The sequence below is a fragment of the Scyliorhinus canicula genome, chromosome 16 (genome assembly GCF_902713615.1).
Source record: "Scyliorhinus canicula chromosome 16, sScyCan1.1, whole genome shotgun sequence".
Classification (NCBI taxonomy): Eukaryota; Metazoa; Chordata; class Chondrichthyes; order Carcharhiniformes; family Scyliorhinidae; genus Scyliorhinus; species Scyliorhinus canicula.
Genome location: NC_052161.1, coordinates 83,441,852 through 83,459,012, shown reverse-complemented (window position 1 = coordinate 83,459,012; position 17,161 = coordinate 83,441,852). Strand labels below are relative to the sequence as shown.

The following is a 17,161-nucleotide window of genomic DNA, read 5'->3' as shown; positions in this document are numbered from 1 at the left end:
CCCAGGATATTGGTGCCCCTCCAGTTTAGGTGCAATCTGTCCTTCATGTACAGGTCCCACCTTCCCCAGAAGATATCCCAAAGAGCCACATATCTGAAGCCTTCCCTCCTGTACCTGCCCTGTAGCCACATGTTCAGCTGCACTCGCTCTCTGTTCCTTGCTTCATTTGCACGTGGCACAGGTAGCAATCCTGAGATCACCGTTCTGCTTGTCCTGCTCTTTAGCTTCCAACCTAACTCCCCAAAATCACTTTTTAGATCCTTATCCCTTTTCTTAGCTATGTTGTTGGTGCCTATGTGCACCACGACTTCTGGTTGCTTACCCTCCCCCTTAAGAATCCTGTAGACTCGATCCGAGACATCCCTGGCCCTGGCACCCGGGAGGCAACATACCTTCCAGGAGTCTCGTTCGCGACCACAGAATCTCCTATCCATTCCCCTCACCAATGAGTCTCCTATCACTATAGCTTTTCTATTCTCCCCTTCTTTTCTGAGCCCCAGAGCCAGGCTCAGTGCCAGAGACCTGGCTGCTAGACCCCCCCCCCCCGCCCCACAACATCCAAAACGGTACACTTGTTTTGAAGGGGAACGGCCACAAGGGATCCCCTGCACTGTCTGCCCGTTCATTTTCCTTCCACTGACTGTAACCCAGCTACTCTTGTCCTGCACCTTGGGTGTGACTACCTCCCTGTAACTCTTCTCTATCACCCCCTCTGCCTCCCGGATGATCTGAAGTTCATCCAGCTCCAGTTCCCTAATGCGGTCTCGGAGGAGCTGGAGTTGGGCGCACTTCCCGCAGGTATAGTCAACGGGGATACCAGTGGTATCCCTCACCATCCACATCCTATAGGAGCATGCAACTGCCCTAGCCTCCATCTCTCTGATCTGAATTCACAAAGAGATTTAAAGGGAAAAACAAAATGAAACACCCTTAAAAAAATAATATATATATATATATAAAATATACACACACACTGTTGCTACTCCCCCAAAAAACAAAAAAAATAATTTAAAAAGATTAATAATTAAAAAAACGAAAACCAAACTCTTACCTTACAGAATGTAGCTGCCCTGTGAACCAGCTGGAACTCAGCCCTCCGACTCTGCTCCCAGTCAGCTGCACTCTCTGTAAACTCCCGGCTCCCTTCACACTCTTTGAGGAAGTGTAGGAAACAAAATGAAATGAGCACCTTGCTCCCTCTTCACCTAACTCCCTCAGTCACCTAACTCAAATGCAACCCAGTCAGCATTCAGTGCAAACAAGGTTATCGATGAATTGTGGGGGTGAAACGCACACAGACACGGGGAGAATGTGCAAAATACAAATGGACAGTGACCCAGGGCGGGGATTCAACCCCGGGTCCTCAGCACCATGAGATAGCAGTGCTAACCACTGTGCCACCGTTCCTGCTCCTTTCCCGAGTCGAGGTGTGGTTTTTCAATTTTGCAGCGATCTTTCCAGAAACAGCAGAATTTTCGGTTCAAACGATTGCTGCAGCCATTTATTTAAAAGTTTCCCAACACTTTGGTTCTGGTGATAATGATTGCTTGACACACTGGATGAAGGGGTAAATCTCCCCCCCCCCCCCCCCCCCCGCCCGTGGAGGCCAGAAGGATGGTCTCCATTGGACAACCTGGGAAGGACATCACGTCTCAAAAATAACCTGGATCCAGCAAGGAGGGTCGTGCTACCACAGCCGGTGGGGGAAGACGCAGGGATCGAACCTGCGGCTGTTCAGCATCTCTCTCCATGCCTCTAACCGCTTAAGCTAACCTCTCCTCCGAACTCTCCCCCCCCCCCCCCCGAACTTCAGTAGCCCTGGTTAGCTCGCCACCATCCTCACCTCATTGCGAAGCAGCAAGGTGAAAGGTCAGTGCTCGTTTTCATTTCCTGAAGAACTCAAAACCCCTCCCTCAAGCCCTCCATGCTGCTACTATCCTCCTCTGTCCGTCAAACATCCGAGCATGCCCTGCTATCCGGAGGCAGGTGGGATTACAGATGAGGCTGCAATCTGGGTGAGACAAGGCACCTCACTCCCCAGACATCATCCTTTCCAACTGTCATGCGAGTACCTTTAAGGAATGAATGTTTAAGCAATGTACCTTTAAGAAATGAAGCAGCTCATATTACTGAAGTGATGCCAGAAGGTGGGGGGAGCTGAGCTGAGCTCACTTGTGTTTTTGGTTTCAGTTTTGAGGATAAGAGCTTGGGTGTGTCTGTTTGCAGTGAGCTGGATCTGCTGTGATCTCTGCCAGGAAAGACTATCTCTGAATAATTTGGATGATGTAAACTCATAATAGTAATGTCTTTAACCTGATGTGTTTCTGTTTAAAGGTGTTAAGTCTTTTGGAGGGTTGAAGGAACATTTTGAGGGATTATTTAGTGTTGTATTATTTTCAGGGTTATCTTTGAAGTAAGGGGTGTTAAGTGATCCAATGTTTATTTGAACGGTTCAGTTGACTTCATGGAATAAACATTGTTTTTTGTTTAAAAACCCACGTGTCCATAATTGTAATACCACACCTGGAGAACAAGCCGTGTGCTTCAAAAGCAACAATACATTAAAGGGAGAGGTTGGTTGAACTCCATGATACATTTTGGGGTTCTGAAAACACCGCTCCCATAACACAACACACACAAGTACATTGTACAATTATATTATATATATATATATATATACATACACACACACATATATATATAAATATACATACAGGAAAACATCTTGAACACTACAACTGTGATTACAGCTCTCCATTATTGATGGAGGGGGGTGCATTGGGTGCTAGGGGACCCCCGTCATTATGGAAAATTCCGGGATCAAAGTTGAATGACAGACCATCACTGCCAGCTAATTCCATAGGCAGCCAATCCCGCAGATGTGGGTTTATCAACTCTCTGGGTGAGCCCTGAAGACATGGCTGCTGCACGCTCACCTCCGACTGTCCACAGTTCAAGTGCCAGGAAGGGAAGAGGCCTACTTTCGAAGCGTTTCACTCTGCACCCCATCAGGGCAGAGGGAGCGACCATCCGCCCTGGTGCCCGTTGGGTTGGCTTCTCAGCTCTGATTGGTCACAGCATCGCCGTGTGGAATGCACCATCGGGGGGAGCACCACTGTCCGGTGCTTACGCTCAACTCCAAAAGAAATTAAAAGGGCACAATGCCAGGATTTGTACTTCATGCTTGCAGAGCACACGTCTCTCTCCCTATGAACAAAGTATAAAAGCTTCAAGCATGCATAAGTGTGCTGTACTGTGAGCCCTACTACTAACCCAATATTGGTTGTTGCATGAGATCTGTAGCAGACTTTGCGATTGTTCATCTAAAACTATACTTAAAAAACAGTTTACGATCATCGTTCGGGCTCAAAACTTGCATGTATTGATGCTCAGGTCGTCTGCAAGCAGAAAGTACTTGTCCAGGCATTACAAATTAAACAAAAGCTTGGGGACCGTCTCATTCTCCATGGCCGCACCTCAACCAGTGTCGGCAATTATTCTTGCAAGGTATTAATTGTGGTCACTTAGAAGTGTGGCGGTCATGCGCCTTTCCCGGAGGATGGAAAATAGCTTGGACCATTTGCTCGCTTTTCTCCACCAACAATTTGTTCCTTCGTGTTGAAATTGGAGAACAATAGCCAAGGAGAGTCCAACGGGGGGGGGGGTGTGGCAGACGGAGGGTTGCTTGGTTGTTCAATTGGCTAAATATTGGAAAAACGCAAGGGAAAGTGTGGCTGGGTTACGGTGCATATGAACAGGGGGTCGTTCAGCGAAATGGCCTGGTGCAAATCGAAAGTTGTCAACCCAGTACGGGGATTGAAAGCTGGCAAGGGGCGGGGGGTTGAAGAGGAAGAATGTTGGGTGGGGTTGGAGATGGTCTGTCACTCCATGCAAACAGCGGTGCCACCCCACAAAGCTCCAGTGCAGTAATGTCACATACCATTCACTCAAGGGAATGTTGCGATCCCACGCAGACAACCAGCATCCCCGAAATACTGTACAGAAAGTGCTCAGGGTACGCACAAGGATGAACCAACATGGCATCCATTATAAATTATGAGAATAAATGTGCAAAAATGGAATGCATCACAAAATCATAGTCGGTGTAGAATGAAAGGGAATCGGGCAGAGTGCAGGCCGCCCGCTGGGTCTTGGGAAGATGGATAGGGGATGTATTTTTTTCCCCTCGAGGTCAATGGATCCGTCATCCAATGGAACGCCACATTGAGCTCGACCGATTAGGAGCCGGCTTGCTGTTGTCACGGCGGGTCCTCATCGTGGCCTCTTCCTTGGCACTTTCACCTCATGGCGTTGTCAGTGGGCTCCTCTGGGGCCATCACAGCAGAATCCTGGAGTGGGCATGGGGGGCTGCCCGTCACAGCAACGGGGGTGGGCGAGTCCCTGTGGGTAAAGAGGGAGAAAGAAACAGAAGATTGGAGGGGGAGTCAGCCATGGGCGCTCACTTGACCAGGCTCGCCTGACAGTGCCAGTGGCGGGAGAACGGAGAGGAATGGGGGGGGGGCTGGGGCTGGGAAAGAGAGAGATAGACAGAAGTAGGGGATGGAGAGGGGGGCCTGAAAAAGAGAGGGAGGGAGGGACTGAGTGGGAGGAGGATAAGGAGGGAGGGGATGATGCGTGGAGGGAGAGAGAAAGATGCGAGAACAGAACTGATGGGAGATGTCAAATGGTGCCAGGCACGAATAGGGTGGGGAGGGAGGCATCAAGAAAGGGTCAATCTCAAGGAAGAGTTAGGCAGAGGGGACAGAGAGGATTGTGAGAGGCAGAGAAGGGATGGGTAGGGACCCGCCTATCTCTCTAACCTCCTCCAACCCCAAACCCCCCCATATCTCTGTAACCTCCAACAGCCCCTGCACCCCTTCCTATCTCTGTAACCTCCTCCAGCCCCTACACCCCTTCCTATCTCTGTAACCTCCAACAGCCCCTACACCCCTTCCTATCTCTGTAACCTCCTCCAGCCCTTACACCCCTTCCTATCTCTGTAACCTCCTCCAGCCCCTACACCCCTTCCTATCTCTGTAACCTCCTCCAGCTCCAAACCCTCCCTATCTCTAACCTCCTCCAACCCCGACACCCCTTCCTATCTCTGTGACCTCCAACAGCCCCAACACCCCTTCCTATTTCTGTAACCTCCTCCAACCCCGACACCCCTTCCTATCTCTGTAACCTCCTTCAGCCCCTACACCCCTTCCTATCTCTCTAACCTCCAACAGCCCCTACATCCCTCCCTATCTCTGTAACCTCCTCCAGCCCCTACACCCCTTCCTATCTCTGTAACCTCCTCCAGCTCCAAACCCTCCCTATCTCTAACCTCCTCCAACCCCGACACCCCTCCCTATTTCTATAACCTCCTCCAGCCCCTACACCCCTCCCTATCTCTGTAACCTCCTTCAGCCCCTACACCCCTCCCTATTTGTGTAACTTCCAACAGCTCCTACACCGCTTCCCATCTCAGTAACCTCCTCCAGTCCCTACACCCCTCCCTATCTCTGTAACCTCCACCATCCCTAATTGCCCCTTGAGAAGGTGGTAGATGAGCCGCCTTCCTGAACCCGGTGCAGTCCCTGTGTGGTGTAGGATACGCACTGTGCTGTTAGGGAGGGAGTTCCAGGATTTTGCCCCAGCGACAGTGAAGGAACAGACAATATATTTCCCGGTTGGGACGCTGTGTGGGGCTCGAAGGGGTTGGGTGTTCCCCATATATCTGCTGCCCCCCCCCCGTCTATTTAGATGGTAGAGGTGGCGAATTGGAAGGTGCTGTTGAGTGGCTGCGGTGCATCTTGTGGACGGTACACACAGCTGCCACTGTGCGTCGGTGGTGGAGGGAGTGAATGTTTGTGGTTAGCGTGTTGATCAAGCGGGACTGCTTTGTCCTAGAGTGTGTTGATCTTCTCAAGTGTTGTTGGGAGCCACACTCATCCAGGCAAGTGGAAAGTATTGCATCACATTCCTGACTTGTGTCCTTGTAGATGGTGGACAGGCTTTGGGGGGGCAGGAGGGGTGGTCAGGTGGTGAGTTACTCTCCGCAGGATTCCCAGCCTCTGACCTGCTCTGGGAGGGGGGGGGGGGGGGGGTTTGGATTCAGGGATGGTAATGCCATGAATGTCAAAGGTTGAGATGATTAGATTCTCTCTAACTGGACATGGTCATTGCCTGGCACTTGCTTGGTTCAAAAGTTACTTGCCTCTGTCAACCCCAGTGGATGGGGATGGAATCATCGACCTACCTGTCCTCGGATTGAGTGATGAGACGTCGACACGTCTCCATTTGAACGTCCAGACCTCGCTTCATGCTGCACATTTCCATGTATTCGTGGAGGTGCCGGTTCATGTCATTCTTTGCCGTGGCCAATTCCAACTGTAATCAAGGAGACCATTGGAGTGAGGTGGAGGCAGAGAGACAGAGGGACAGAGAGAGAGAGAGAGAGACAGAGAGAGATGGTCAAATGGGCAGAAAAGTGGCAGATGGAATTGAACCCTGAAAAGTGAGAGATGATAAACTTTGGAAGGAGTAATGTGACAAGGAAGTATTCAATGAATGGCCTGACACTGGGAAGTTCCAAGGAACAAAAGGTCCTTGGCATGTTTGTCCATAGATCTCTGAAGACAGAAGGGCAGGTTAATAGGGTGGTGAAAAAGGCACTTGTCAAAATCAATTGTGTCCTTCCCTGACAGCCTATGTTCCCAACTTATGCACTTCAGTTCTTGTCTGACAGCATCATATTTACCCTTCCCCCAATTGTAAACCTTGCCCAGTTGCACGCACCTATTCCTCTCCATTACGGATAGCACGGTAGCATTGTAGTTAGCACAATTGCTTCACAGCTCCAGGGTCCCAGGTTCGATTCCTGGATTGGGTCACTGTCTGTGTGGAGTCTGCACATCCTCCCCGTGTGTGCGTGGGTTTCCTTCGGGTGCTCTGGTTTCCTCCCACAGTCCAAAGATTTGCAGGTTAGGTGGATTGGCCATGCTAAATTGCTCTTAGTGTCCAAAATTGGCCTTAGTGTTGGATGGGGGCGGGGAGGGGGCGCGCGAGGCGGGGAGGGGGCGCGCGAGGCGGGGAGGGGGCGCGCGAGGCGGGGAGGGGGCGCGCGAGGCGGGGAGGGGGCGCGCGAGGCGGGGAGGGGGCGCGCGAGGCGGGGAGGGGGCGCGCGAGGCGGGGAGGGGGCGCGCGAGGCGGGGAGGGGGCGCGCGAGGCGGGGAGGGGGCGCGCGAGGCGGGGAGGGGGCGCGCGAGGCGGGGAGGGGGCGCGCGAGGCGGGGAGGGGGCGCGCGAGGCGGGGAGGGGGCGCGCGAGGCGGGGAGGGGGCGCGCGAGGCGGGGAGGGGGCGCGCGAGGCGGGGAGGGGGCGCGCGAGGCAGGGAGGGGGCGCGCGAGGCGGGGAGAGCGAGAGAGAGAGAGAGAAAGAGAGAGACAGAGAAAGGGAGAATGAGACAGTGAGAGAAAGAGTGGGAGAGAGACTCAGAGAATCAGAGAGAGGGAAACAACTGCTGGGGTAACTCAGTTCTCACCTCGATCTGGTCAATGGTTTGCTGATATTCTTTCTCCCGCGACTTGAAGAGACACTCGGTGTCCTTGATCACTTTCTCCAAAGTCTCCTCCTGCTGGAGGAGGACAGAGTGAATGACGAAGATATACTGCCCCTTCCCCCATTGATAATCACTGACAGTGACCCACAGATACTGCCCCTTTCCCCCATACTGTCAGTTACTCACCCACACTCTTGCTTCCCATTCCCTCTCTTTCTCCCTCCTCTTTCCCTCTCTCCCCCCATTCTCCCTCTCTCTCTTCCCCCCCCATTCTCCTCTCTCTCCTTCACCATTACCCCTTTCTCTCCCCATCCATTCCCCAATCTCTCCCTCCTCATTCCCCTATCACTCCCCCCCATTGCCTCTCTCCCCACCTATTCCCGTCTCTCGCTCCCCATTCTTCTCCCTCCCCATTCCCGTCTCCCCACTCTCCCCTCTCTTGCTCCCCGTTCTCCTCCACCCTCCCTATGTCCATTCCCCCTCCCTCATCTCTCTCCCCATTCCCTCTTTTCCCTCCCCATTCCCTCTCCTTCATTCCCCTCTCCCCACCCATTCCAGTCTTTCATTCCCCATTCTTCTCCCTCCCCATTCCATTCTCTCTCCACTCCCCCCTCACTTCCCATTCTCTCCGTCTCCCCCTGCCCATTCTCCCCCCTCTCCCCATTACCCCCTCATTTATCTCTCTCCCCATTCCCCCTCTATTTCTCCCTATTCCCTCTCCCTTTCTCCCTATTCCCTCTCCCTTTCTCCCTATTCCCTCTCCCTTTCTCCCTATTCCCTCTCCCTTTCTCCCTATTCCCTCTCCCTTTCTCCCTATTCCCTCTCCCTTTCTCCCTATTCCCTCTCCCTTTCTCCCTATTCCCTCTCCCTTTCTCCCTATTCCCTCTCCCTTTCTCCCTATTCCCTCTCCCTTTCTCCCTATTCCCTCTCCCTTTCTCCCTATTCCCTCTCCCTTTCTCCCTATTCCCTCTCCCTTTCTCCCTATTCCCTCTCCCTTTCTCCCTATTCCCTCTCCCTTTCTCCCTATTCCCTCTCCCTTTCTCCCTATTCCCTCTCCCTTTCTCCCTATTCCCTCTCCCTTTCTCCCTTTATTTTGAAGAATAAAGGGATTAAAGGTTATGGTGTTCGGGCCGGAAAGTGGAGCTGAGTCCACAAAAGATCAGCCATGATCTAATTGAATGGCGGAGCAGGCTCGAGGGGCAAGATGGCCTACTCCTGCTCCTAGTTCTTATGTTCTTATTCCCTCTCCCTATTCCCTCTCCCTTTCTCCCTATTCCCTCTCCCTTTCTCCCTATTCCCTCTCCCTTTCTCCCTATTCCCTCTCCCTTTCTCCCTATTCCCTCTCCCTTTCTCCCTGTTCCCTCTTTCTCCCTTTTCCCTCTCCCTTTCTCCCTATTCCCTCTCCCTTTCTCCCTATCCCTTTCTCCCTATTCCCTCCTTATTCCCTCTCCCCATTCTCTCTTGCTCCAACCATATTCCCTCTCTCCCCTATTCTGTCTCTCTCCAGTATCCATCTCTGCCCCCCCCCCCCATTTCCCCTCTCTCCCTCCCTGTAGTGATCTTTACATGGGTATGTACATAAGGGGTTAATGGGAAATTGAAAGATCACTAGGGGGCAGCACTGACGGGTATAAAAGCCAGACGCAAGCGGCTCTCTGCCTCGCTTGGTGATTAGACTGTGGCGAGAGCAGGAACATATATCTAACTCACGGCTACTAGTGTGGTCAGACATAGCTACTGTATATAAACGCTGTAACCTTTCTATTGGTATTGATCTTCAAGTAAGAACTCACAGTTGTTCAATTCTATTGCTCAATAAACCTTTGAATAGCTCTGGACGATTTTGAGCGTTCTTCACCAAGGTGCAGAAAGCCTCTGCCGCAACTGGATTGAGTAACGCATGTTACACACAGTAGTGCCACCAAACACATTACAGTAAGGTAACAAAAACGCACAAAAATTAAAGTACTCGACCATGGAAGACTTCGCAGAATTTGGATCCTAGACAACCAACCGACGCGATGGTTTTTAGAGTTAGATAATTTTGTTGCATTACTGATTCCCTCAAGTGTTCATCGGAGAATCCATAGATTAATTGATCTCTGATGATGGGATCTGTTAAATCAGCATAGTTGCAGCCTTGTGCTATTAATCTGAGATGTGACAAAATTAGAGACTGTCTCGCCGTTTTGTTTGGAACCTGTTGCGTCGGTTAAATCTCTCCAGGATTTGATTAGACTGTTTTAGTGTTCTTCAAATTTTGCAAGTATCACTTGAAATTTAGTTTTGTCTTCATTTTCAGCATAAGTGAAAGAGTTATAAATGTCTACAGCTTGCTGGCCTGCCCTTGCTAGTAGCAGCGGAATCTTTCTCTCGTCGGAGGCTGTGTTTAAGTGTAAGCTCCACGGCAGCTAAAAACTACTGGTAACTTAAATAGTAACTGGAAAATATTTACACAACATGAGGCTGAGTTTAAGTCAGTGGCTGTCATGTATATTTGGAACTGCTGTGTAAATGTTTTCCAGTTACTATTTAAGTTACCAGTAGTTTTTAGCTGCCGTGGAGCTTACACTTAAACACAGCCTCCGACGAGAGAAATATCTACCATGTGGATCTAGTGGCACCCGGCGAGATCCAGTTCTGCACATGCGCAAGAAGCTGCCCATGCGCACTTCGCAAAATACCGAACTCAGCCAGAGGGGCGATTTGGGCATGCGCAATCGCTTCCTACGCATGACGTCACAAACGCCATGACGTGCTACCGCTGTGGCAACGCCCACTTAAAGGGAAATGTCCTGCACAAGGGAAAAGATGTTTAAAGTACTCCAAACTGAATCATTTTGCCTCCCAGTGTAAGTCAACAGCAAAATACCATTCTCCAACTCAGAAACATGCAAGGTTCGTACAGGGATACAATGGAAAACCAAACAACAAAAGAAAATTTTTCCAACCACGAAGATTTCCACTCCTGGGAGAACACATACTTTGTCGGAATAATAAATTCGGCAGAGGAACTTCAAGCGCCAACCACGAATCCGCAATACGTTAATGCCATTGACTCCAACAGTGAATGGAACGCCACGGTGCAAGTTAACACCTTCCCAATTACATTCACGCTTGACACGGGAGCGTCCACAAACTTGATGACAAGCAAAGATCTCGCATCCATACCAGGGACACACGAGATGAAACCTGCTGCATGCAAGTTAAAAGATTACAATGGCAACCAGATCATCTCAAGAGGATCAAGCCACCTACAAGTAGTCAATAAGAGGGTCACGCAAGGACTACGCTTCAAAATCGTTGACGACAAAAATACATCGCTGCTAGGTGCTCAAGCCTGCAAGGACTTGTGGCTGGTCCAGAGAATATTCATGCACATGAAGGTTTCCAAACCTCTTTTGGTGATCAGACTGTGATGAGAGCAGGAGCATAGATCCAGCTCAGAGCTACTAGTGTGGTCAGACATAACTACTGTATATAAGAGTTGTAACCTTTCTACTGGTATTGATCTTAAAGTAACAACTCGCGCAGTTGTTAAATTCTGTTACTCAATTAACCTTTCAATTCCCAGGACGACTTCGAGCCTTCTTCATCAAGGTGCAGAAAGCCTCTGCCACAACTGGATTGAGTAACACATGTTACACACAGTAGTGCTACCAAAAACCCTATAGTAAGAACAAAAAGAACAAAGAAAATTACAGCACAGGAACAGGCCCTTCGGCCCTCCCAGCCTGCGCCGATCCAGATCCTTTATCTAAACCTTTCTCCTATTTTCCAAGGTCTACTTCCCTCTGTTCCCGCCCGTTCATATACCTGCCTAGATGCCTCTTAAATGATGCTATCGTGCCCGCCTCTACCACCTCCGCTGGTAAAGCGTTCCAGGCACCCACCACCCTCTGCGTAAAAAACTTTCCACGCACATCTCCCTTAAACTTTCCCCCTCGCACCTTGAAATCGTGACCCCTTGTAACTGACACCCCCACTCTTGGGAAAAGCTTGTTGCTATCCACCTCTCAATTTTGTAGACCTCAATCAGGTCCCCCCTCAACCTCCGTCTTTCCAACGAAAGCAATCCTAATCTACTCAACCTTTCTTCATAGTTAGCACCCCCCATACCAGGCAACATCCTGGTGAACCTCCTCTGCACCCTCTCCAAAGCATCCACATCCTTCTGGTAATGTGGTGACCAGAACTGCACGCAGTATTCCAAATGTGGCCGAACCAAAGTCCTATACAACTGTAACATGACCTGCCAACTCTTGTACTCAATACCCCTTCCGATGAAGGCAAGCATGCTGTATGCCTTCTTGACCACTCTATCCACCTGCGTTGCCACCTTCAGGGTACAATGGACGTGAACTCCCAGATCTCTCTGTACATCAATTTTCCCCAAGACCCTTCCATTGACCATATAGTCTGCTCTTGAATTTGATCTTCCAAAATGCATCACCTTGCATTTGCCTGGATTGAACTCCATCTGCCATTTCTCTGCCCAACTCTCCAATCTATCTATATTTTGTTGTATTCTCTGACAGTCCTCCTCGCTATCTGCAACTCCCCCAATCTTAGTATCGTCTCCAAACTTGCTAATCAGACCACCTATACCTTCCTCCAGGTCATTTATGTAGATCACAAACGACAGTGGTCCGAGCACGGATCCCTGTGGAACACCACTAGTCACCCTTCTCCATTTTGAGACACTCCCTTCCACCACTACGCTCTGTCTCCTGTTGCCCAGCCAGTTCTTTATCCATCTAGCCAGTACACCCTGAACCCCATACGACATCACTTTTTCCATCAACCTGCCATGGGAAACCTTATCAAACACCTTACTAAAGTCCATGTATATGACATCTGCAACCCTTCCCTCATCAATTAACTTTGTCACTTCCTCAAAGAATTCTATTAGGTTTGTAAGACATGACCTTCCCTGCACAAAACCATGCTGCCTATCACTGATAAGTCTATTTTCTTCCAAATGTGAATAGATCCTACCCCTCAGTATCTTCTCCAACAGTTTGCCTACCACTGACGTCAAGCTCACAGGTCTATAATTCCCTGGATTATCGCTGCTACCCTTCTTAAACAATAAGATACCCAATCCCTCTTTCCCTCACCATTCACCTCCCCCACTCCCCGCACTCCCTCTCTCCCTCCAGATTCCTCCTCTCCCTTCCCATTACCCCCTTCCAATCCCCCTTTTCTCTCCCCATTCCCTATCTCTCTCCCCATTGTGATATGTACAAGCAATTATGTAACTAGTAATGTATATGACCTCCCACCAACAGGCAGCAGTAGAGAACAACTACATGATACTGCTACCTCGGAGTCTGGAGATAGTCGTTGTAGCGGATCTCATATTTGTCGTAGCTTAGATAATTTATAGTAGTTAGTAGTTTTTGATCATTTTCACACGGTTATCTAACCCACGTTATTGCTTAACAATAAACATTTAGCTAGTCATGAACTAGTCATTCTATAGTGCAGTTATTCTCATCAGCCAAGCACCACAATGTAACATGGTACCAGGATTTGTTTTGAGAATCTATCAAAGCACAAGACGTAGTTTTGAAGATCTAACGAGATACCACAATTGAACATAAATAACAGAGAAGAAAGAAGAAATGAAATTGTACTAACCACGTAGAGTACTGGCAGATCTCACTCAACGCACTACTAGGCATCAAAGTCAATGATAGAAGGTCTGAAGGCATCACAGCAGCTTAGAGTCACTGGTAAAGTGGCTGTGAATTAGTGCACTTTTAAACAACAATTCACATTCTATGTAGCAGCTTTAGGTCTTCAGGCACAGCCTGATGAACGGAGAATAGTGTTGTTGCTCACTACAGCAGGTCCACAGACGATAGAAATCTTTAATACCTTCACATTTGATAACGAAGGTGATTAAAATAATTGCGATTAAGCCGTTAAAAAATTCAATCGGCATTGCACACTGAGAAACCTGAAAGGTTCGCTGTTTTTCACACACGTACACAGCAGGCAGGTGAATCGTTCTACAGCTTAACAAACTTGAGGTGAAAGGCTCAGACCTGTGACCGTGCAACTTTGCAAGCGTCGATGATCTGCGATCAAATAGTGTTCGGGATTGGCAATGACAAAGTTCGGGAGAGATTGTTGAGGGAGAATGAACTCCAGCTCAACAATGCCATTAAGATTTGCCATGTCAGTGAGCGAGCTGCAAAAGCAGATTAGCACTCTAAATTTATAAGAATTGTGGCAGGATTATTGGAGTTGCAGCCAACACCATTAGTGTTGTAACACACCCCAAGGCAAAATGTGGCCCAGCAGCGGTGCCCATTTTAGACAAGTAACCAAATCCACCATTTTGGGCAAGCGTTGCGGCAACAATCATTTGCAAAGGCAATGTCAGCATTTGGAAACTGTGCTCTAAATGCAAAGGTAACAATTACTTTACAAAATGTTTTCTGAATAAAAAAAGAAAATCAGAAATGCAGAAATTTATCAACGTAATTGAGGAAATAAATCTCGAAGACACATTCTTTATAGATATGGGGCTGGGTTCTCCGATTGTGAGGCTATGTTCTCACACCAGTGGGAAAGTTGGTGTTTTACGCCCAAGAATTCGGCGCAAAACAGCCACTGGTCCTCCGTGTCGCTGGGGGCTAGCAGGCAGGCAGCGTAGAGCTAACAGCTCGAACTGCGGATACAGCCGGAGAATTGGCATGTCCATAGTCGCACATGCACACGGCAGCAGCCTGCAGCAGCCTGCAGCAGCCGTGCCATGCAACATGGTGCCGGCCACTCGTGGACCCAGCCTGCAAAATAGTGCTCCCCTTTGGCTAGGCTCACGACCCCCGGACCACGCCCCAACAGTGCCCCCAGTCCCTGGCAAAGTCCCCCCTGCCCGTGGATCGGCCCTCCCCTGACTGTGGCGGCGCAGGACTGAATCCGCAGCCCTCACGCCAAGTTCCCGACGGATGGGACCATGAGAGACTCACGCCGTCGGGAACTCAGCCGGTCAGGGACAGAGCATCGAAGGGAGTGTCTCAGGCAACGTCCCGAGGCCGTCGATACAACACGCGGTGTACTCCGAGTCCGCGGCTTTGGTAATTTGGTACATCGAGAGTACATCGCAAAAGCGGCGCCACCCCCCTAATTGGTTGGGAACTTTGATTCTCCGGCTGATCGTCGAACGCGATTTCGATGTCGCCGATTGGAGAATCCTGCCCAGGATATCTACTGAAGATGAGCATTGTAACAGCATGCAAGCAGACATGGCTTCAAAACAAACTGCAGTAATAGCAATGCAAATACAAGTGTTCAAAGAGATAACGGGACAAAAATCTGCAAATCGGCAAAAAGGACATGTTTGAGGGAGTAATCAAAAAGATTACTATTTTCCAATCATCTGACAGACATGAGCAACCTTTACGATCCATGATTCTGAGAGCCAGCTTATCAGAAATTTCAGTACAAACAATGAAGAGTACGAAAGAATCGAAAACTTGTGAAGAAGCCCACATTTCAAAAAAGGAGGCAGAAGATTGTGATAAATGCACGAGATGCTTTCAACCATCAGCAAAGAATGACACCATCAGGGTAGAAGATCCTGATTGAAAAGGATGGCTGAAGTGTGCAAAGGTAACACACAGTCAGGTCCTCAGTCACACATCATCGTCACCGATGGTGGGAAAGTTCTAAAGATGAAAGATGAAAGAGGAAAGCCTTGCTGAAGGTTCAGCAACCCTTTGTTATGGAACCACAAGAGCACGTAAGCAATCTCAGGACAACTGAACAAACGCACACAGAAACAGAACAAGCTAAAAGTGGACAGCAAGAATCAGATTTAGCAACAGTTGAGAATCAAGCAAACTCAAGTTCAACTACTGCTTAGAATGTCGACAAGACACGGGAGAAAGCCAGACAGACTGAATTTGTGATACACAGTAAACATGTAAATAATAAAAGCACATACTCAGACCGGCCAAGCACCAGAACATAACACCCATTCCCCTCCCCTCTCTCCCCCCATGCCCCCTCCCCCCTCTCTCCCCCCCATGCACCCTCCCCCTCTCTCTCCCCCGCCATGCCCCCTCCCCCTCTCTCTTCCCCCATGCCCCCTCCCCCTCTCTCTTCCCCCATGCCCCCTCCCCCTCTCTCTTCCCCCATGCCCCCTCCCCCTCTCTCCCCCCATGCCCCCTCCCCCTCTCTCCCCCCATGTCCCCTCCCCCTCTCCCCCATGCCCACTCCCCCTCTCTCTCTCCCCCATGCCCCCTCCCCCTCTCTCTCCCCCCATGCCCCCTCCCCCCCATGCCCCCTCCCCCTCTCTCTTCCCCCATGCCCCCTCCCCCTCTCCCCCCATGTCCCCTCCCCCTCTCTCCCCCATGTCCCCTCCCCCTCTCCCCCATGCCCACTCCCCCTCTCCCCCATGCCCCCTCCCCCCCCATTCCCCCTACCCCTCATGCCCCCTACCCTCTCCCCCCATGCTCCCTCCCCCTCTCTCCCCCCATGCCCCATTCCCTCCTCTCCCCCCAATTCCCTCTTCCCCCCCCCAATTCCCCCTCTTCTCCCCCCCACATTCCCCCTTCCCCCTCTCTCCCCCCACATTCCCCCTCTCTTCCCCCCATTCCCCCTCTCTCCCCCCCATTCCCCCTCCCCCCCCACATTCCTCCTCTCTCCCCCCCCCCACATCCCTCCTCTCTCCCCCCCCCACATCCCTCCTCTCTCCCCCCCCCACATCCCTCCTCTCTCCCCCCCCCCCACATCCCCCTCTCTCCACCCCCCACATTCCCCCTCTCCACCCCCCACATTCCCCCTCTCTCCACCCCCCACATTCCCCCTCTCTCCACCCCCCACATTCCCCCTCTCTCCACCCCCCACATTCCCCCTCTCTCCACCCCCCACATTCCCCCTCTTCCCCCCCCCCACATTCCCCCTCTTCCCCCCCCCACATTCCCCCTCTTCCCCCCCCACATTCCCCCTCTCACCCCCACATTCCCGCTCCGCCCCATTCCCTCTCCCCCCATTCCCTCTCCCCCCACATTCCCCCATCCGTCTCTCCCCCCCCACATTCCGCCTCTCTCCACCCCCCACATTCCCCCTCTCCCTCCCCCACATTTCTCCCCCCCACATTCCTCCTCTCCCCCCCCACATTCCCCCATCCGTCTCTCCCACCCCCACATTCCGCCTCTCTCCACCCCCCACATTCCCCCTCTCCCCCCCCACATTCCCCCCCCCACATTCCCTCTCTCCCCCCACATTCCCCTCTCTCCCCCCCACATTCCCCTCTCTCCCCCCACATTCCCCTCTCTCCCCCCCACATTCCCCTCTCTCCCCCCCACATTCCCCTCTCTCCCCCCCACATTCCCCTCTCTCCCCCCACATTCCCCTCTCTCCCGCCCACATTCCCCGCTCTCCCCCCCACATTCCCCGCTCTCCCCCCCACATTCCCCGCTCTCCCCCCACATTCCCCGCTCTCCCCCCCACATTCCCCGCTCTCTCCCCCACATTCCCCCTCTCTCACCCCCACATTCCCCCTCTCTCACCCCCACATTCCCCCTCTCTCACCCCCACATTCCCCTCTCTCACCCCCACATTCCCCCTCTCTCACTCACATCCTCACCCCCACCTT

At 51.2% G+C, this 17,161-nt stretch overlaps 1 protein-coding gene across 1 annotated transcript in view; it reads right to left on the bottom strand.

The window, feature by feature from the left end:
• Nucleotides 1-2,542: 2,542 nt before the first annotated feature.
• iffo1b (intermediate filament family orphan 1b) overlaps nucleotides 2,543-17,161 on the bottom strand; it is a 32,849-nt gene continuing 18,230 nt past the window's right edge. The window contains exons 6-8 of the mRNA XM_038774032.1: nucleotides 7,528-7,716; nucleotides 6,245-6,375; nucleotides 2,543-4,401 (exon numbers count right to left, since the gene is read on the bottom strand). Of these exons, the coding sequence (XP_038629960.1) occupies nucleotides 4,299-4,401; nucleotides 6,245-6,375; nucleotides 7,528-7,716 (423 nt within the window). The 3' untranslated portion in view covers nucleotides 2,543-4,298. The remainder of the gene's footprint in view (nucleotides 4,402-6,244; nucleotides 6,376-7,527; nucleotides 7,717-17,161) is intronic.